Source organism: Pseudorca crassidens, chromosome 10 (assembly GCF_039906515.1).
Source record: "Pseudorca crassidens isolate mPseCra1 chromosome 10, mPseCra1.hap1, whole genome shotgun sequence".
NCBI classification, from domain to species: Eukaryota; Metazoa; Chordata; class Mammalia; order Artiodactyla; family Delphinidae; genus Pseudorca; species Pseudorca crassidens.
The window spans coordinates 35,585,513-35,603,987 of record NC_090305.1 but is presented as its reverse complement, the minus strand read 5'-3'; the positions used below and the strand labels follow the sequence as shown (position 1 = coordinate 35,603,987).

General features: G+C 40.4%; 1 protein-coding gene across 3 annotated transcripts in view; it reads right to left on the bottom strand.

The window, feature by feature from the left end:
* The window catches only part of KIF6 (kinesin family member 6), a 390,416-nt gene that overhangs the window by 228,625 nt on the left and 143,316 nt on the right, over nt 1–18,475 (bottom strand). For all 3 annotated transcript variants that reach the window (XM_067753073.1, XM_067753072.1, XM_067753074.1), the window contains 3 exons: nt 13,167–13,310; nt 12,156–12,242; nt 7,918–8,021 (listed from right to left, as the gene is read on the bottom strand). In XM_067753073.1, coding sequence (XP_067609174.1) covers nt 7,918–8,021; nt 12,156–12,242; nt 13,167–13,310 — 335 coding nt within the window. The remainder of the gene's footprint in view (nt 1–7,917; nt 8,022–12,155; nt 12,243–13,166; nt 13,311–18,475) is intronic.

The window sequence follows — 18,475 nt, the reverse complement described above, 5'->3', positions numbered from 1 at the left end:
TGTGTGTGCGTATGTGTGTGTGTGTGTGTGTGTGTGTGTGTGTGTGTGTGTGTGTACATGTCCCTATGCATGTCATCACAGGCAGAAGTCAGAAGCAACTGCATATGCAATGGCCCCAGGTTAGAAGACAGGATGAAATTAAACACTGAAAGGTCGGTGCTGTTGAAGTAAAGGGAGCAAAGGGGAGAGGAATATGAAATGTGGCTGAAAACACAGTACGGGGTCAGACCAGGCAGACAGTTGTAGGCCACATGCAGGATTTTGGTGTTTTCCCAGGAACAACAGGAAGTCAGAAGTCACTGCGGAGTTTCAAGAAGAATGAAATGGTAAGGACTGTGTTTTTAAAAAGGAATATTCTGGCTGCACAGAAAAAGATTTAGAGGGGAGCGGAAAAACCTATTATGATACAAATTTAGTAGTAGAAAAAGGGTGACAGAGGTTTGGGCGAGGATAACAACAGCAGAGGTAGTGTGAAGTGGTCCAAGTCAAGACATGCTTTGAGGACAGAGTCAACAGGACTTCCAGATGGGTTGGATTTGGGGGATGAGAAAATGATTACAATCACAGGTAGCTTCTAAGTTTCTGGCCTGGGCAACTGTAGGGTTTGTAGATACATTGACTGAGGGGGATCCAGTGGCTGAGATCAGGTCTGGAGAAAGATGGCAAAGAATTCAGCTCGGGGCATGTTGAGTTCAGGGCCAGCTGTCAGGTAGGCAATGTGATCAATGAGCAGGGCATTCAGAGAAGAATAAATATGGACGAGTAAAATAAATACGAGTCATCAGCATCTGGATGGCAACTGACATGTGGGTGTTGCAGAGATCATCTAGGAAAAAGTATAAAGAAAAAGAGAAGAGGAGGTCTTATGACAATGCCTTGAGGAATACCCACATGAAAGGAGGATAATCTGGCCCAAGAAGCCAAAGAGCAGTCAGGAGATGGGAAGAAGACAAGAGAAGAGAAAGTTTCAGCGAGAGCGTGGTGAATAATGTTGAATGCTGCTGAGAGGTCACCGAAGATGAAGACTGACATAGGCCCATCAAACTGATCTACACTGGGGTCCATCAATGGGGCAAAAGTCAAATTGGAGTGTGTAGTGTAGTGAGTGGGGTGGAAAGGAAGGGAGACCGTGAGTGAAGGCAACTTCTTGGAGTCGTTTAGCTTACAGGAGAGGAAAGTGACAGTAGGTAGAGGGGGATGTTTGCTCAAGGGGGAGCATTTTGTTTCAAATACGGGAAACTTGAGCCTAAATACTAATAAGAAGAGCCCAGTAAAAAGAGAGAAGCTGTAGACTAAGAAAAAAATAGAAGGGGAGTTGAGGTCCCTGACATGGCAGAAGGCACTGGGGTTGAGAGCACAATTGGTGAGGTCGGCTCTGGAAGAGACACCTTCTCTACTGTAACGAGAAGGAGTAGAGGGTGGGTACAGATGCAGGATGGTGTGCAGGTTTGGCAGCAGAGCAGGAAACTGAGGAAGTTCTCCTCAACTTGTATATGTAGTCATTAATTGTAAAAATATATGTGTGCTTAGGGGCTTGTCATCAAAGATACGTTGCTATTATTAAACTAATTATAGCAAAATTTTACTTAAAGGAAAATCCCTCATTGTACAGTTTTATTTTGCTTTGGCTTGTTTAATGACTAGTCTTTTAATTCTATGTTTCGTCATACAGATTTCTCCAGTTGTTTAGAAGTCAGGTTAGTTGAGGTTAAATTTACAGATGGTAAAATTTTAAATTTGCCCTTTCTAGGTGTGTAGTACTATGACTTTTGACAAATGTGTATACTTATGTAACCACCACTAAAATCACGATATAGAATATTTCAGTCACTCTTAATACCCCCCTCTTGTTTCTTTTTCACAGTTTCTTCCCCTACCCGCAACCTCGGCAAATATCACACCCCCCCCCCCCCCCCCCCGCCACACACACACACTGTGCTCAGTCCCTCTAGGTAGCTTTGTTTATGTGGTCTGCTTCATCTTAGAATGGTGCCTTTTTCCTCGTGACATCCTTTCAGGCTTCGTTGGCTTGCTCAGTGAGTGATATCTGCAATGGCTTCCCCCATTCCTACATAACGATTTAGCTTTTCATTATCATAGATTATGAGCAAATACTGTATTAAACCATGTGTGATAAATTGATATTAGATTTAAAAACATGGAGCTGAAAGTGAGCATAGATAGCATTTAGTCATAAGATAGCATTTACACATAAAAGAGCCATTAAAAACTAACATGATTAGAATTAAAAGTATAATTAATGTTTTACAATTCTCAGTGTCCATTTGTTCTTTCCACTAATACACTCTTTTATTCTCTGTTTTATATATACATATGTGTGTGTATAAATGTGCGTGTGTGCATATATCTTATTTTCCCAATAAAACTGTAAATCCCTGGAATTATTTGCTGTATCCTATATTACTAACCCCCCCAAAACACCTATTAAAATGATTAGCATCCAGTAGGTACTCAATAAATTCAGTTTGAAGGATTAACTGATTTATAAAAATTAACTAAAGGAAATAAGTTAGAGACAGACCAATACTATATGAACTTACTTATGTGTACAAAATTAAATGTTGAACTCAGAGAGTAGATCAGTGGTTGCCAGGGGCTGGAGGGCAGGGGAAATAGGGAGATGGAGGTCAAAGGGTACAAACTTCCAGTTTTAAGATGAATACATTCTGAGGACCTAATGTACAGCATGGTGACTATAGTTAACAATACTCTATTGTATTCTTGAAAACTGCCTACAGCGTAGATGTTAAATGTTCTCATCACACACAGAAACACATAGTTACATAAGTAACTATGTGAGGTGATGGAGGCATTAACTAACCTTACCGTGGTAATTATTTCACAATATATACCTACATTAAATCATCACACTGTACTCTTTAAACTTACACAATGTTATATGTCAATTATATCTCACTAAAGCCGGGAGATAAAAGAGAAAAGAAAAGCAAAGGATCGAGATGCTTGTAAATTTACTTTGGGCAAACTTGAGCCCATGAGATCCAATTCAGCTCCATCTCAGAAAGAAAATGTTGCTGTGCAGAAAATATTCTACTCATTTAGACTTGGGCCAGGAAACAAAGCTTCCATCCTAGCCAGAGGCCTAAGGGATTTTTTTAAAGGAAGAACGAGATATGTGTTTAGAGAATCAATCAGAATTAAATCTTCACCCAAGAAGTTTTGTATAAACATTAACTTGGCTATACAGCCTCCATCCAGCTGTCTCTTTTCAAATTTTACACAGGCAAAAAAAAAAAAAAAAAAAAAAAAAAGATGTAAACTAAAAATATCCCAATAACTGGAGGCTGACATCTGAAATCCTCTTCAGTTGAAGCATCCAAGTCAATGCAACAAATATTTACATTAAGAACTGAAATTCTGGGAAATAGTTCAAAAAATTTGATAGGGCTAGGTATTAACAGACATCTCCAAACTGTCCAATGCATACTACATAGAATATATTATCTATTAAATATCTGCTTTCTGATGTCCTTCGCAGAATCCCTGAGAGGAATGTCTTCATGCCATGCCAGTCAGCATAAGCCCAGGAATCAGCAGCACAGACAAGTAGACAAGGCTAGAACATTCCTGCCACTCTGTCCTGCCAAGCTGTGGGACTCTTCCTCTCTGCTACACTACTATCTCCCTCCCACCCTTGCCATCCGGGAGGCTGGGCGCAATGGGAGGACTGAAGCTCATTCACATTCCTGAGTAAATGTCCAGGGGCCCCAGAAGACAAAGAAGCACAGACGATATGAAATGCCAGAGCCACATTAGGGGCAAATTTTAACTTATCTCTTTTACTTTAACATGATAAAGCACTCTTAAATCTGATGAATTTTAAGTTGTACCAATATTGATCTAGCTAATTATGCCAAAACATAAATGCAACTATAATATAACAAAAACAATAACAAAAAACCACATTCTCTGAATAATCCTCACCATCAGCATGAACAAGCACCAAGGTTACTGGATTGTGAAACTCTACGCTTGGCTTTGGCAGGGTGAATGCAGTTTGCAGCGTGAGCTCTCCCCAGCTGCTGGTCAGAAACCATTAATGAGATGTAATGCAATATAGTGCTCTTATACTGACAGCAGAGAAGCGACTTCATTGCAAATTGCTGAAGTTCACTTACTAGCACATAAACTAATTTTACATGATTCCTGAGCTCAAAATTAATCATCACTATCTCTGCGGTCTCATGTTTTATTCATCTCTCCTCATAATACTTATATGTTGCATCATAATTACTTGTGCTCATGTCTGTCACTGCCACTAACTTGTGAACCGATTGAGAGCTGGATCTAGGTTTTGCTCATCTTTGTGCTCCTTTCAGGGCCCAGGATAGAGTTGTGTGAATAGTAGATGAATAATAAACATTTAATGAGTGAACCAATTGTCCAGAAAAACTAATGGCAACCCTACATACTGTCTGTATAGAATCTGTTCCAATTGACATTTGTATATTTGTTATCTGTGGATCAAAGGAAACCAATCCAAAATCTAACCATCTGTCAGTATTTTAAATCTGCTGTCACAATTTTATTTCTCATGATTCTACCCCGAAACTCCTGTGACTGGCAAATTTGCTTGTTGTCAGTAACTTTTAGATAGAAACATCTGTTTATATAATAAATGGCAAGTTAGTAAAAGAGGTAATGTAAACATAATACAATATTAAATATCATAAAGAAGTTATAACAAAATGTGCTTATTATTGTTTCTTATTCTTCATAGAATTTTTCTTTTTGTGAAAGTATAGTCTGTGGTAGTCTCTTTAAGAGAGGATGTAGCATGGTAAATTTTCTGTCTGAAAGCTTGTACGTCTGAAAAGTGGCTTTATTTCACCTTCACCTTTGAATATTAATTTGGCTAGATACAAAAATCTCCATTCATAGTTCTTTTTTGTTTTGTTTTGTGTTTCAGCACTAGAAGTTCTTGTTTCCAGAGTTGTTGATGAGAAGTCTTCTCTAAAGCAGATTCTTGGTTGTTAGTAATTTTCTTCTCGGATAACTTTTAGGATTATTTTCTATCTGGTGACGTTCTAAAAGTTTTCTACAACATTATTATACTACTCAGCATATGGTAACCCTTTCGTTCTGAAGTCCTATGTCTTTTTCTTCTTTTTTTTTTTTAGTTCCAAGAAATAGGTTTTCTTTCTTTAACTATTGGCTCCCCTGCATTATCTCTATTTCGTCTCCATAAATTCTGTTTTCTTACATGTTGACAAATCTAGAGTTATTCTCTACGATTCTTTTCTTTAAACTTTCTTTTTTTACCCTTTTATCTTACATTCTGGAAGAATCCCTTAGCCCCCACCTTCCTGGTTCACTAATTTGCCCCTCTGTGTTTACATTCTGCTATTTGGCCATCATTAAGTTCTTAATGGCAACAAGTACATTTTTTTCATTTTCAAGATCTCCTCTTGATCCTGTTATTGTTTCATGGATGGAATGCCATGTTTTGTATCTCTAAAGATAGTAACCACTTTTCTTGCTTAGTTCTGAAGCCCTCCAAGCTGTAAATGCTTGTTCTTGGCTTTTTCCATGTTGGCTGTCCTCATATTTCTAGTCACTCCCAACTGTGAGCTCGCATTTCCTAGACTCTAAGCTCTCTCAGCTTGGGCAGCCAGTCTTAGGTGAGGGACTGAAGCAGCTGTGGGTGCCTGTGCTCCCTACTGTTTTCAGTGAGAACAGGAGATGGGCAGCGCTGGAGACAGCAGCTGGTCTCTAGAGCTTATGCAGTCCCTCTTTGTCCTGGGCATCATCAGCTACCTGGGGTCCTTCCCTATTTCCCCATCCTAAACACTGACCTAAACACTGCAGGGAGAAAGGAAGAAGGGAGTACACAGGGGTTCATAGGAACAAGCTCCTCCCACTACAAGAGCTCTACCAACCCTCAGTGGCTGTTCCCAGCCCTCTCCTGCTCCAGGATGCCACCACTTCTAGACATGGGACCTTGGCGGTGCTGCACCATGACTTGGTCTATCCTTTTCTCTTGCCCATCTCAATCCCACTGTTCAGTCCCCCAGGAATTCCTTGAAGCTTCTAATCCCTTATTAAGTTTACTTCTTATTCTTGGGTGTGGCTAGAGATTCAGATGTTTCTTTATATCAGTTCTAAAAGCCCCCCAATCTGGAGGGAACCTGCAGCATATTTTTGCACATTCTGACATTTTGAACCACAACATTCAGAATCTTACCCTTAAACGGAGCCTTCTGAGCAACATAGAGTACACAGGAATTAGAGAAAACACTGTTACTTATTTGATATGTTGGTCATTTCCCTGTTTGCTTTTAGATCCAATTTCCACTTTTCCCTTGTTTGACTCTGCATCACAGGAAACTACACTCCCTGACTCTTTTAACAGCTGGCTTTTGGGTAAGTTGTTCAGCCAATGGGAGGCACTGGTGGAGACTGGAAGGGGAGGTGAGGTGGGAGGTGATGCCTCTACAGCACCCATGGCTCTTCAGAGGCCTCAGCTTCCATTCTGTCGGGCAGCGTTCAACTTGTCCAGCTCCTGCTGGCTGGCACTAGTCTCTGGCCTTGGTAACACAACCTTCTACTGATGTCCCTCCAGTCCTAGGGGCGTAGGACCTCCTCCTGCTGCTCTGATCTCTGGGGTGCCGCAGCACCTCATAGTACCATCTCCTGGGCAACAAATTTCCTATATTAAATTCCTGCTGTTGAGAGGCCTAGAATGGTTTTGTTTTCCTGGCTGGATTCTGATTTGAAGATCAAAGTTCTGAAGAGACTTCTTCAAAAATAATATTGGGTAAGTCCTTTCTCTGAGGGGAAGGGAGCACCATAGTAAAGGAATTTTAAACTTGGGTTTCTCAATATCTAAGATATCCCAAGTTATTTCAAGGAGTGACATGAAATCCTCTAAAATGTGAAATTTGGCAGTACATTTCTCCTTAATTGCATATATGCCACAAAGCGGTTTTGTAAGGAAAGCCTTAGGGGCCTATCATATTATTAAACACAGTGTTCTAGAATCAGGAAATGCTATCCTAGAGGAGGAAGGCTTCGAGTATAACAGAAACCTTGCCTAAGGCTTCTCAAGCTTTACACCTACCTTCAGGGGGAGCCATGAGCTTGTTTAAAGAAAATACTTTCATCATCTGTTACCGCTTTCTCTGTTGAGAGAGGGTTATGTGAAATGACAGAAAACCTTAAAAAAAAATCTTGTGTAGCTTTGTTATTCTGAAATAGAGAATACCAGTGCCTTCTAAGCCTAGTCCGTTATGATCACTCCACAGTGCTTAATAAGCAGCACAGAAACAACTAGAGAGCCCGCCACTGTGGCCCATGATCAGAGAGAGAACAAGAGCCACGCTGTGCCCTTGGTATGCCATATAGCTGCAAATCTAAAGGCTCTGAAAGATGCCGCACTTGTAGGAAGCCCTGAATACCTGCTTTCATTTCCATCTTGAGTGTTTGAACTGTAATATATGGACCATCTATTTATTAAAGGAGAGAGCTTACTTTGGCATGGGATAAATTGGTGCTTGCAGCAAGATGCTGTTTAATACAAGGGACGTTTCTTGAATTCCTTTCAGATCTGAGATCCACAGCTTAAGAGTGTTTGGTGTATACATTTAAAAACTGCATGACTATTATACAACCTCTTTTCTTCAGCTGGCATGAGAAGGATATTCCCATCCTCTCTATGCTCTGTTCTTTACTTCCTCAAAGCTGAGGAGGCAAAAACCCTGCCAGCCTTATCCAGCTTTTCATGGAAAGCCGCCACTCTTAACTGGCGCCTAAATGCAATTTCAGACCGTCCCAGGAGAACTTCGTTCTTTGAGGTGAATTCATAATATTAGGGCCAACAAAGAAGTTAACACAAACTTGAACGGTTAAAGAAAAAGAAAAAGTCTGCAGTCTTACTGAAGGAGCTCTGCTTCTGTGAGTGCCTCTGTCCTCTGCTCCCCAGTGACAATGGCCAGTTCATCCTTCAGTTCCTGGATTTCCTTTTGTAGGCGTATAATCATCTGCAAACGGCAAGGCAGGAGCGTAAATGTCAACTCCTCACTGAGGGGAACTATGTGACAGAGAACCATACATCTTTTAAAATTATGAACAAAAATGTACAGAGGATGATATAAAAGACACTCTTGTACTTAGCACCCAGCTTTGTTAAATCTTAACATTTTGTCAAAATAGTTCTAGGATTTTTCTTAACAAATAAAACATTACTGATGGAACTGGTATCCCTTATTCCTGTTCCCCTTCTGTCCTTCCTGGAGTGATTGCTGTCCTGCATTTAGTGGGTAGCATTTCCCTGCATGTTTTATACATTTACTCCATATGTACAGATGTGACTGTAAACGATGTATGATATCATCTTGCATGCCTTACACTTTATGTAAATGTTGCCATACTGCATGTAACTGCAACTTGCTTTTTTTTTCCCCTCACACTATGTTTTTGAGATTATTTATATTGCTTCATGTGGCTCTAGTTCATGAATTTTCATGGACATATAGTATTTCAGTAAAGGAATGTATCACAATTTACGTATCTATGTCTCCTGTTGAGGGACATTCAGGAGTTTTACTTTTGCGATTACAAAGAGTGTTGCTGTGAACATTATAAGTCTCTGGGCATGTGTGGGACAGTTTCCCTGCAGTGTGCACCTAGAACTGTGTGGAGGTAGAGTGAGTGCACCCCCTTATTATATATTGCCAAACTGCTCTTCAGAATGGATGCATAAATTCATATTCTCAGCAGCTATATATGTAAGTTCCTGTTTCCCCACATTTTTGTCATTTTGTATGTAGTACTGCCAGACACTTTAATCTTGCCTATCTAGGTGGGTGTAAAATGGTCTCTTATCTAGTTCTAATTTAGAACTAGTATTTTCATGATTATTAGTGAGGTCGATCATCTTTGTGTATGCATACTGGCTGTTTGGGTTTCCTCTTCTGTGAATTATTTATTCACCATCTTGCCCATGTTTCAGTTGAGTTGTTTTTCTTTTCCTTATTAATTTGCAGGTTTCTTTATATATTCGGGATGTGAACCCTTTGTTAGTTGTATGCAATGCACATGTTTTCTCCCAATCTATGTAATATTTTTCACTCTGTGGTGTTCTTTTTGTTAAATGAAAGTTTTAAATTTCAATATAATTTCATTATCAACTTCTTTTGTTTTGAGCTTTATATTTGTGTCTTCTTTAAGAAAATCTATTTTACCTAAAGCCATAGCAATGTTTTCCTATATGCTCTTATAAAAGTTTTAAAGTTTTGCTTTTTACATTTAGGTTGATTGGTTTTATTTTGTAGGAAGTGTGAGATATGGATCTAATTTTAATTTTTTTATGGCTAACCATGCAAGATTTGCTATTATAATTCTGTTATATATTTCCACATGTAACTTGTGTCTTTTTCTGGGCTACTGGTTAAAAACATTTGTCTACTTGACTATATGTATGGTAATACTACACTGTTTTAATTACTATATCTTAAAAAATTTTGGGCATCTAGATAGAATAAGCCCCTTCCATCTTGTTCTCTTCCAAAATAGACTTCACTATTCCTGATCATTTGCTCTTTCATATAAATTTTAGATTTGGCTTGTAAAATTCTACCAAAGGCCCTCCTCAAATTTTAACTGGAAATAAATTTGAGTAAAAGGTTAATTTGATAAGACATTAAAGTAATGCTATGAATCATTACATCCATGAACATGGTATAGCTTTCTGATTCCTTTCAATACTAATCTGTATATGTCTTTAATTAGATTTTATTCCTATAATTTTAAAGTTTTTGTTACTATTATAAACAGAATTTTTATAAAATTGCATTTTCTAATTATTGGCTTTTGATATATAGGAAGGCAATTCATTTTTATGAATGGATTAATTTTCTGAATATTATTTTGGTTATCTGTTTACTTGTTATTAAACACTCTTAGATATTCTATATGAGCAATCAAGTTGTCCACAAGTAATGACAGGTATTCTTCTTATCAAATCCTCATAAATTAAAAAAAAAGTCTCTTTCCTAAGGACCTCCAAGTATAGTGCTTAAGACATTCTTGTCTTATTCCTTCTAATGTTTCAACTTTAAAATGTTTGCTGTAGTTTTTGGTTGATATCCTTAATCATTCTAAGGATGTTCACTTATATTCATAGTTTGATGAGTCTTTTCAAACTATGGATGAATGTTTAATGTTATCAAACACTTTTTCTGCATCTAGTGATGTGATCATTTCATTTTTTCTTTTAATTGTGAATGTGATGAATCACCTTAATTCATGTGATTTTACTTTTTAGTATGAACTACTTCAGATATACAAAAAGGTATAAATAATACCATGTACCTACTACTTAAGAAATAAAACATTACAGACTCTTGTGAACGCCCATCCCATAGAGTCTTCCCTAAATTTGGTGTTCATTTTTCCCATTCAGTTGTGTTTTGGGTAGTTTTGAGGACAACTTTTCAACTGTCACTTGTGCTTCAGAAAAGCTCTGTACATAAAATAATGAACAGTAATATCAGTTTTTAGAAGCAATTATAAAGGAGATGAGGAAACAACACTTGTCAATTACCAGATAATTCTGCACCAGGAAGACCTCAACATTTGTTCAATTAGCTATTAGTTTTTGACTCCTGATTTGTCGTTTCTTTAAATCTCTCACAGACTTACATCTAACACACGATAATGTTCATCTTTGTTCAAATTCCTCAAGTTCCTTCAAAGAAAAGTCTCTCTAGCCAAATTTGAAGGGAAAAAATAACCTCAATGTCTAATATGTTTATTTTCCTTCAGTTATGAAGTAATTTTTGTCTTCAGGCTAATAGTACATTCCTATCTTTCTCATTCTGCACAGTAATATTACAGGGCTGCTGGCAGGGTAGGAACAGCAGAAGAATTCATCCTAGGAGTTCAGTTCCATTTGACTTAGGCCTTTGAATTGTGTCTCCTTTTTCCAGTGGAGGTACCCTGTGGTGCTGACCAGGGACTGGACTGGAAAGGGATCCTGCCTCACCCACTGGTTTCTCCAGAAGAGAATGCTGTCAGGGGAGCTCGGGCTCCCTGAGGCAAGTAGGACAAAACAGTCAGCCCCATTATTCTTTTGTCCTTCTTTTCCTCTACCCTTCAATGGAATGATTTCAGGGAAGGAAGGGCAAACACTCAAGAGGAAGTAATTAATATGGGTAACAGTGAACTTGAGATTTTCTTGTTTGGAATTTGAGAAATTTGTAAATGAAGCACTGTTGGTAAGATTTCACATCTTTTTTATAACGCATACCACTAAGCTTACACCAGCTTATTTTCTAGAGAAAAAAAAATTTTTTTTAAAGGTGACTGATTTGCAAAGTAATATAATTTTGGAGTTTTACAAAACTGAAATATTTTATTTCAACATTTCCAATGTTGACAGGCGTTAATTCCTTGTTGTATTTTATTTGAAGACTAACAAAATAGAGAAAAGAAAAAATATCTGCATTTATAATGAGTAGCTGAATCATGTAACTTGCAAATATTTTTCCTTTAAAAAAAGAACTTTGATAAAGAAGAATTCATTTTTATAAAACTAGAGGCTTGGCCATTTTTCCATGGATCAAACCAACTATTAACTTTTAAAAATCTCTAGAATAAGTAACAGAACAGTCATGCAAAATACTATTCTATTTAATAACCATTAGGACTTCTTTTTCTCGATAAGCTTTTATAAAAGATGGTCTATAATTATTGTCTTTAGAAAGTTAAGCTGACTTTTTTTTTTGAAAGGCTACGACCTGCCTACAAATATAACTGTGTATGATTCTGTGTATGTCCCCAGGACTCACTGTGCCCCTAACTGATGGAGTAAAGGGGGCTGTAGGTAAGAGCACAGGCCCTGACGTCAGACTGTCTGTGTCTGAATCCTGCTCTGCTACCAATCAGCACTGTTACTCAGATCAGATCACTAAATATTTCTGCGTTTCAGTTTTGTCATCTGTAAAGTAGAGGAAGAGACGACATCTACTCATGAGGTTGTTGTGAGAATTAAATGATTTAACACGTTTCCAGTATTTAGAACGTTGCCTGGTTATGGAGAGTGAGTGTCTCCCAAAATTTAACTAATCTTTGATATACTTTGATTTTTTTTAACATAGTTAAAAGTTGCTTACCAATCTGGGATCGATTTCTTCATTAAGAACAGCTTCATTCTTTATGAGTGCCACTCGTTGTGCAAATCTACAGGTAGATATAGATTCCTAAGAAAGCAAGATAAGTCCTTAAAGTGTTATGGCATAGAGAGATAAAACAATTTCTGTTCACAGGAAAAACGTGTACACCTAGAGTGATGTGCATAAAATACAACGAGGAAACATGCTTCCAAATTAGGAAGGCTTGGCTTTCCCTGGAACATTATTTTTCATTAAAATTTTGTTTGGGCTTAATATAATGACGGATGCCCAAAGTGTGGAAGATCCTGAGGTCCTAAGTGACAACTGGTATGTGCTTTTCAACTACTGATTTGTCAAACCAGAACCACATACACAAACCAGAATCATAGCAGGTACCACAATCCATAAGCATCAAAGGGTAAAAAATAAATATTTTTAACAGGCGCAAAAGAGAGGCTTTTCAAGGCATCTTACAATGCACTGGGGCTTGGCCTTGTTTGGGGAGGCACCCTGCAGCTTCCTGTTTTCCTCTCTTAGAGAAAGTCTGAGTCCCAAACATTAAACTGAAATGCATGAAACATCAGCTGGCTCTAAAGCAACCCAGGAGAGCCATTTGGCAGCCAAACCCTGCCAAGGCGTCCTGGGTGCTGTGCCCAGGGGCACGTCTAGGGACACACCTTGGAGATGTCTCCAAGGCGCCTAAGCAATCAGGAGCAAAACGGATCAGGAGAAGCCGATGGGTCTCCTCCCTCACGTCTCTGGCAGGTCTTCCAAAATTTGTGTATGAGGTTTTCTGCAAACCACCCCGTGCTATGTGAAGTCAGTTCTCAAATTGGGGGAATTACAATTCTGGCAAATAACCCAAAGCTATGAACTCTGGTGGGTCTTCACCTCTGAAGGCATACCCTAACCCAGTTGAAAAGACGGAAACCCACCCAGGACCCTCAACTCCGTCTCACAAACTAGCATAAAAACTCAGACTGAGATCTCCAGAAAGAAGAAGCAACATACGTCGATATTCCTTTTCTCTAAAGAGAGGGTGGCAATCATGGTCGTCATGCAGTTCCCTCCCAGGCTGTCTCTCAGGACACTGGTCATCATGGAATTCCGATATGGAATGTGTGAGCGGTGCTTTTCTGAGAGGGCAATGATGACCTGTGGTGGAGGGGAAAAAGAATAGCGTTAACTTAGCAGAAAATGCACACCGGACAAACTGAGCTGCGACGGCAACAAGGATACAAAATGCAGTGACCCCCAAAACTTGGGCTCAGAATAAATATCTTAAAATATTCAGTACAGTAACAGTGAAGATGGAATGAAGCAAATATAGTAAAAACATACCATGATGAACCCTGTCATTTTTGGATAGATGATATAACTTGTGCAGAATTGGATACATTTTTATTCTGTTTTCAGTCACTGAGAAATTTATATAAAAACTCAAGAGTAAATCATGCCAGATTTTTAAAACTCCTACCAAAATTGGTCTGCATGCCTCATCTTCAAGGTAAAAGAGGCAGAACAATAAATAAGAACCACAAGAGGCAACAGACCCTAGATTCTGGGGCCAGATTGTCCAGGTCCAGATTCTAGCCATACCAGGGCATGCCACTCACCATCTCTGCCTCAGTCTCCTCATCTGTAAAACTGGGAAAAGACAGTATCTACCTATGAGTAGTTGGGATGATTAGAAGAGTTAAAATGTGCAAATTACTTTGAGTAGAACTAGCCCATAATAAGTGCTGTATATGTGTGTTTGCTTTCACTGTAAGTGATGGGGGAAGTGCACCTTGGTTCAACTAGAGCCTGCTCATCTTGCTCCTTAGCAGTCTTACGTACTTAGTAGGAAGGTGGTAGATGGATGGATGGGAGATGGATGAAGGGCTGCTGTGGGCTGTCCCCAAGGGGAGCCACCAGGGGTTCAGGGTTTTCTGGGCAAGATGAATCCAGTGCCAGGACGCCCACTGCAAAGCATCAGGGATAAGTCACCCACAGATGTGACGTGACTTCAGGGGCATCACAAGGCCCTGGCTCCTGAAAATACTTTCAACACCTGCCATTGTTCTAGTCTTCCCTCTTCCCACCTGGGTAATTCCCATCATCAGAACTTTTTCTACTCCTTTAGTTTACAAAATAAGATGGGAACATTGTTTTTGAAGGCCGTTTTTAGCAAAATCATGTAACGATACCACTGGTCTTGCTTTACGCTAATGACCACAGGTTTTACTATAAACCAGAAATCCTGTGAGATTCTCTCAAAAACCACTTTTCCACTCTCAGAAATGGGCCTTCGCACCTTATCCTCTTGTTTCAAACATCTACCCAGCCTCCTCTCTCCACCTTCAGTCTGAGCCGATGGCCACACACTCTTCTTCTAGGTGTAAGCGGTCTACCTGCCCCGTCCCTCAATCCCCCACACATTCCACTCTTCCTGTGGTTACTGTCCTGCTCCTGCCCAAGTCCAGCCCTGTGTCCCCTCCCTCTTCTCCTCTTACCTACTTCGCTCCTATAATTAACCCCTCTCTTTGCATTAATTTCTCTCTCTCACCGGAATCACTCCCATTCTGCAAGCCCACAACAGTACTAAACTAAGTTGGCTCTTGCCAAGGTCATCAGCAACCCCCCTGAACCAAAAGCACTGACTGCTCTCTTACTAGACCTCTGATTTGAGTAAGGCATCAACATAGGTATTCATTGCCTCCTTCAGGAAATGCTTTAGTCACTTGGTAATCAGGACATCACAATTTTCTGGGTTTTATCTTTCCTTAAAAACTAGATAATGAATACTTGCTTTTCTTCTTCCCAAATTATATCTGTTGAAGTGCTCCAAGGCTCAGTCCCGGATCCTCTCCTCTTTCTTATCTACACGGTCTCTCTGTGTAATCTCATCCAATCCCCTGGCTTTAAATACATCCATATCCTATCCGAATGTCTCCCCAATTTACAGCATCAGCCTCAACCTCTTCCCTGAGCTACTATCCCTGAGGCAACTCTGCATCTCCACCTGGATGTCTGCTCCTGACTGTGTCTCCCCTCTGCCCCCAAGCCTGATTCTTTCTCAGGCTTTACCCATCATTACTGATAGTGCCACCATCCACCAAGTGGCTCAGTCCAAAACCCTAGGCAACGTTCCTGAATTCCTCTCACCTCCAACATCCAATTTCCATTAGGTTTATCTACAAAACATACCCAGAATTGGATCACTTTTTCCCACCTCGTTTGCCACCGCTCCAGTTCGAGGCACCATTTTCCGTTCCTTGGATAACTGCTCTCAAGGCTCTGAATCAGTCTCCTTGTTTCTCCTTTTGCCCACCCATGGTCTCCTCTCTGCATGGCAGGCAGAGAAACCTTTACAAAAATGTAAGTTACATCAAGTCACTGCCCTGCTTACAACCTCCCGATGCACTTGGTATAATGACCCAACCCCTGTGTGATCTGGTTCCTGTCTACCTATCCAACCTCATCTCCTACGGTGCTTTCGTGGCCCACACTGGCCTTGCTGTGGCTTCACCATGCCAAGCTTAGCCCCACGTCACAGCCTTTGACCTTGTTTCTTTTACCTAGGATGCTCTTGCCCCAGATTTTCTTACAGCATCCTGCTTCTCATCAATCAAATCTTTGCTCAAGTTTTATTTCCTCACAAGGGCTTTCCCTGAACCCCCATCAAAAGTCACACCCCGATATCCAGGCTTTAACTCTATTTTATTTTTCTTCTGGTACTCACCACTATTGGAAATTTTATTTATTTACTTGTTTGTTACCTGCTTCCCTACGAGAGTTTCTGCTCCACAAGACAGAAACAAAGGATTTTGTTTCTCTTGCTCGTGGTCCATCGCCACTGCCAAGAACAGCACCCGGCACCCGGTACATGTGGCAGAAACTGAGTTGTCTCCCTCAGCTCTCATGATAGTCCCCATACTACTTCTGCTTCCTACAAAATTACATTTCCTAGTCTCTCTTACAGCTCACGGTTTGCATGAGACCTAGCTCCATCAAGCAAACACCCTGTGTGGGATTGGAGGTGAGTGATGAGAGGTGGTGGTCATAAGGAGGAAGACCGCATTTGTAGGTGGGTGGCAAAGGCAACTGGTTTTTTTGAGGCAGCTACAGGGAAGTTTCTGGAATCTAGGACTTAATGTCCTAAGTGCCCAGTGGGGATAGCAGTGGCGTTTTACAGAGCAGTTCAGTGGTGTGATTAGAAGTGTCTCTTGGCTGGGACTTTCCCAGTGGTCCAGTGGTTAAGACTTCGCCTTCCAATGCAGGGAGTGAGGGTTCGATCCCTGGTCGGGGAGCTAAGATCCCACATGGCTCGCGGCCCAAAACACCAAACACATAAAACAGAAGCAATACTGGAACAAATTCAATAAAGACTTTAAAAGATGGTCCACATCAAAAAGATCTTGAGAAAAAAAAGAAGTGTATCTTGGTTGTTCTGCTCCTAGCTGGGTAGTACTCAAGCCCAGTCTTCTAATTTTTCTTGAGATTCTTTATGTTTAATAAACTCTATGCTGCTTAAATTAGCTAGAATCAATTTCCCAATTTGCAGCTAAAAAATCTGATTAATACAACATATGCTCAACACTTTTTTGTTAAACGAATATGAATAAATGAGTGATTGGATTAATTAGTTTTACCTAGGAAGGCAGTGGGAGGGTCATTAGTAGTGAACAAGATTTGGGAGAACTAAGCTTCAATGTAACTGGGAAGAAAGTGAGAAATATGGTGGACCCGATCACTTTGAAGACTTGTAGCACAATAAACGCAGTTCTAGGCCATTTCTTTTTCCTTTTTTTTTTTTGGCTGTGTTGGGTCTTCGTTGCTGTGCACGGGCTTTTCTCTAGTTGCGGTGAGGGGGGGCTACTCTTCGTTGCGGTGCGCATGCTTCTCATTGCGGTGGCTTCTCTTGTTGCGGAGCATGGGCTCTAGGCATGCAGGCTTCAGTAGTTGTGGCTCACGGGCTCTAGAGGGCAGGCTCAGTAGCTGTGGCGCACGGGCTTAGTTGCTCTGCGGCATGTGGGATCTTCCCGGACCGGGGCACGAACCCGTGTTCCCTGCACTGGCAGGTGGATTCTTAACCACTGCACCACCAGGGAAGTCCTAGGCCATTTCTTTACAAGCGGGTCCTGAGCAGGTACCCTCCCAGCTCTAGAGGACTTTAGGAATACCATAATAAGCCCAGACCCCTTGGACAGAAACGGATCTTCAGAGTGACTTAGAAATGGCCAGTATTTGAGAGAGAGGCAGAAGTAAATTATTCTTCGTGGTGCTGCTTTGGGTTCTCTACACTGGGCAGAAACCAAATGATCTGAATGGCACAGGGTGAGGAGGTGTTCATACAACCTGGATTTTTTTAGTGTCTACTTCCATTTTGGATTTCATGTACAAATACAATAACATGTTCCTGAAGACATTCTTTAAGCAACAAAGGGTGGAACCCCACATTACACTTAATAGTATCTCCACGTACCGAGAAACTATGCCTGAAATCAATAACTCAGTTTACTACGTCATTCATTAAACAGAATTTCTTTTAAAGAACTCAGATGTCCATGGAAGATTATCCCCTGAGAACTGACAACAATTTGGAGAGTTACAACTAGCACCGCACCACCAATTTTTTCTCCTGAACACAACACATTCAGTGGAAGCCAAGTGGAAAGTAACACTCTGAAAAAGTCCCACTCATGTTGGATAACTGGCCAGGGTGACCCTGATTCTGATTTCTGGAGAAGGAGAGAGCAAACACTCTCTGCTCCCAGTGGATTCTCACTTAACATTTGGGCTGACAAAGACCCGGGGTCACCCAAGGAGCACTCCGTGAGGCTTATGGCTGGAACAAGTATGCATGGTCCCTTCCTTTTCCTCCATGGACTCGATTTCTAGGGTCAAGATGTACCCTGTTATTGTGGCTTGAAATGTTTTTGAGGAGACTCTTTGGAAAAAGTACTACATACACAAGGAAAACTCCAAAACCAACAGCACTCCGGCCAATAGAAATTTATTTGCTTCTGAGCACAATAAGGTGCATTCAACTCAGAACGGCTGTGCCCTGTGAGCAGGTGTAGGGTCTCACAATTATGGCCAGAGGGCCCTTACAATTCGCATGGAATTTCTATAACCCTAATGTGGGCTAATTCATGGAAGAAAGGCTACCAAACTGTCTTTTCCTAGTCCATCTCCATCTTATATATTCAAACTGAGACAGAGAAGATGTCTCAGTTTGATTATATTATGGACATCTACATGAATTTCTATTACAGCATTTATCTTACTGCATTCTAAGTATTTGTTTGTATGCTTTGCTCTTTCACTGGATGACA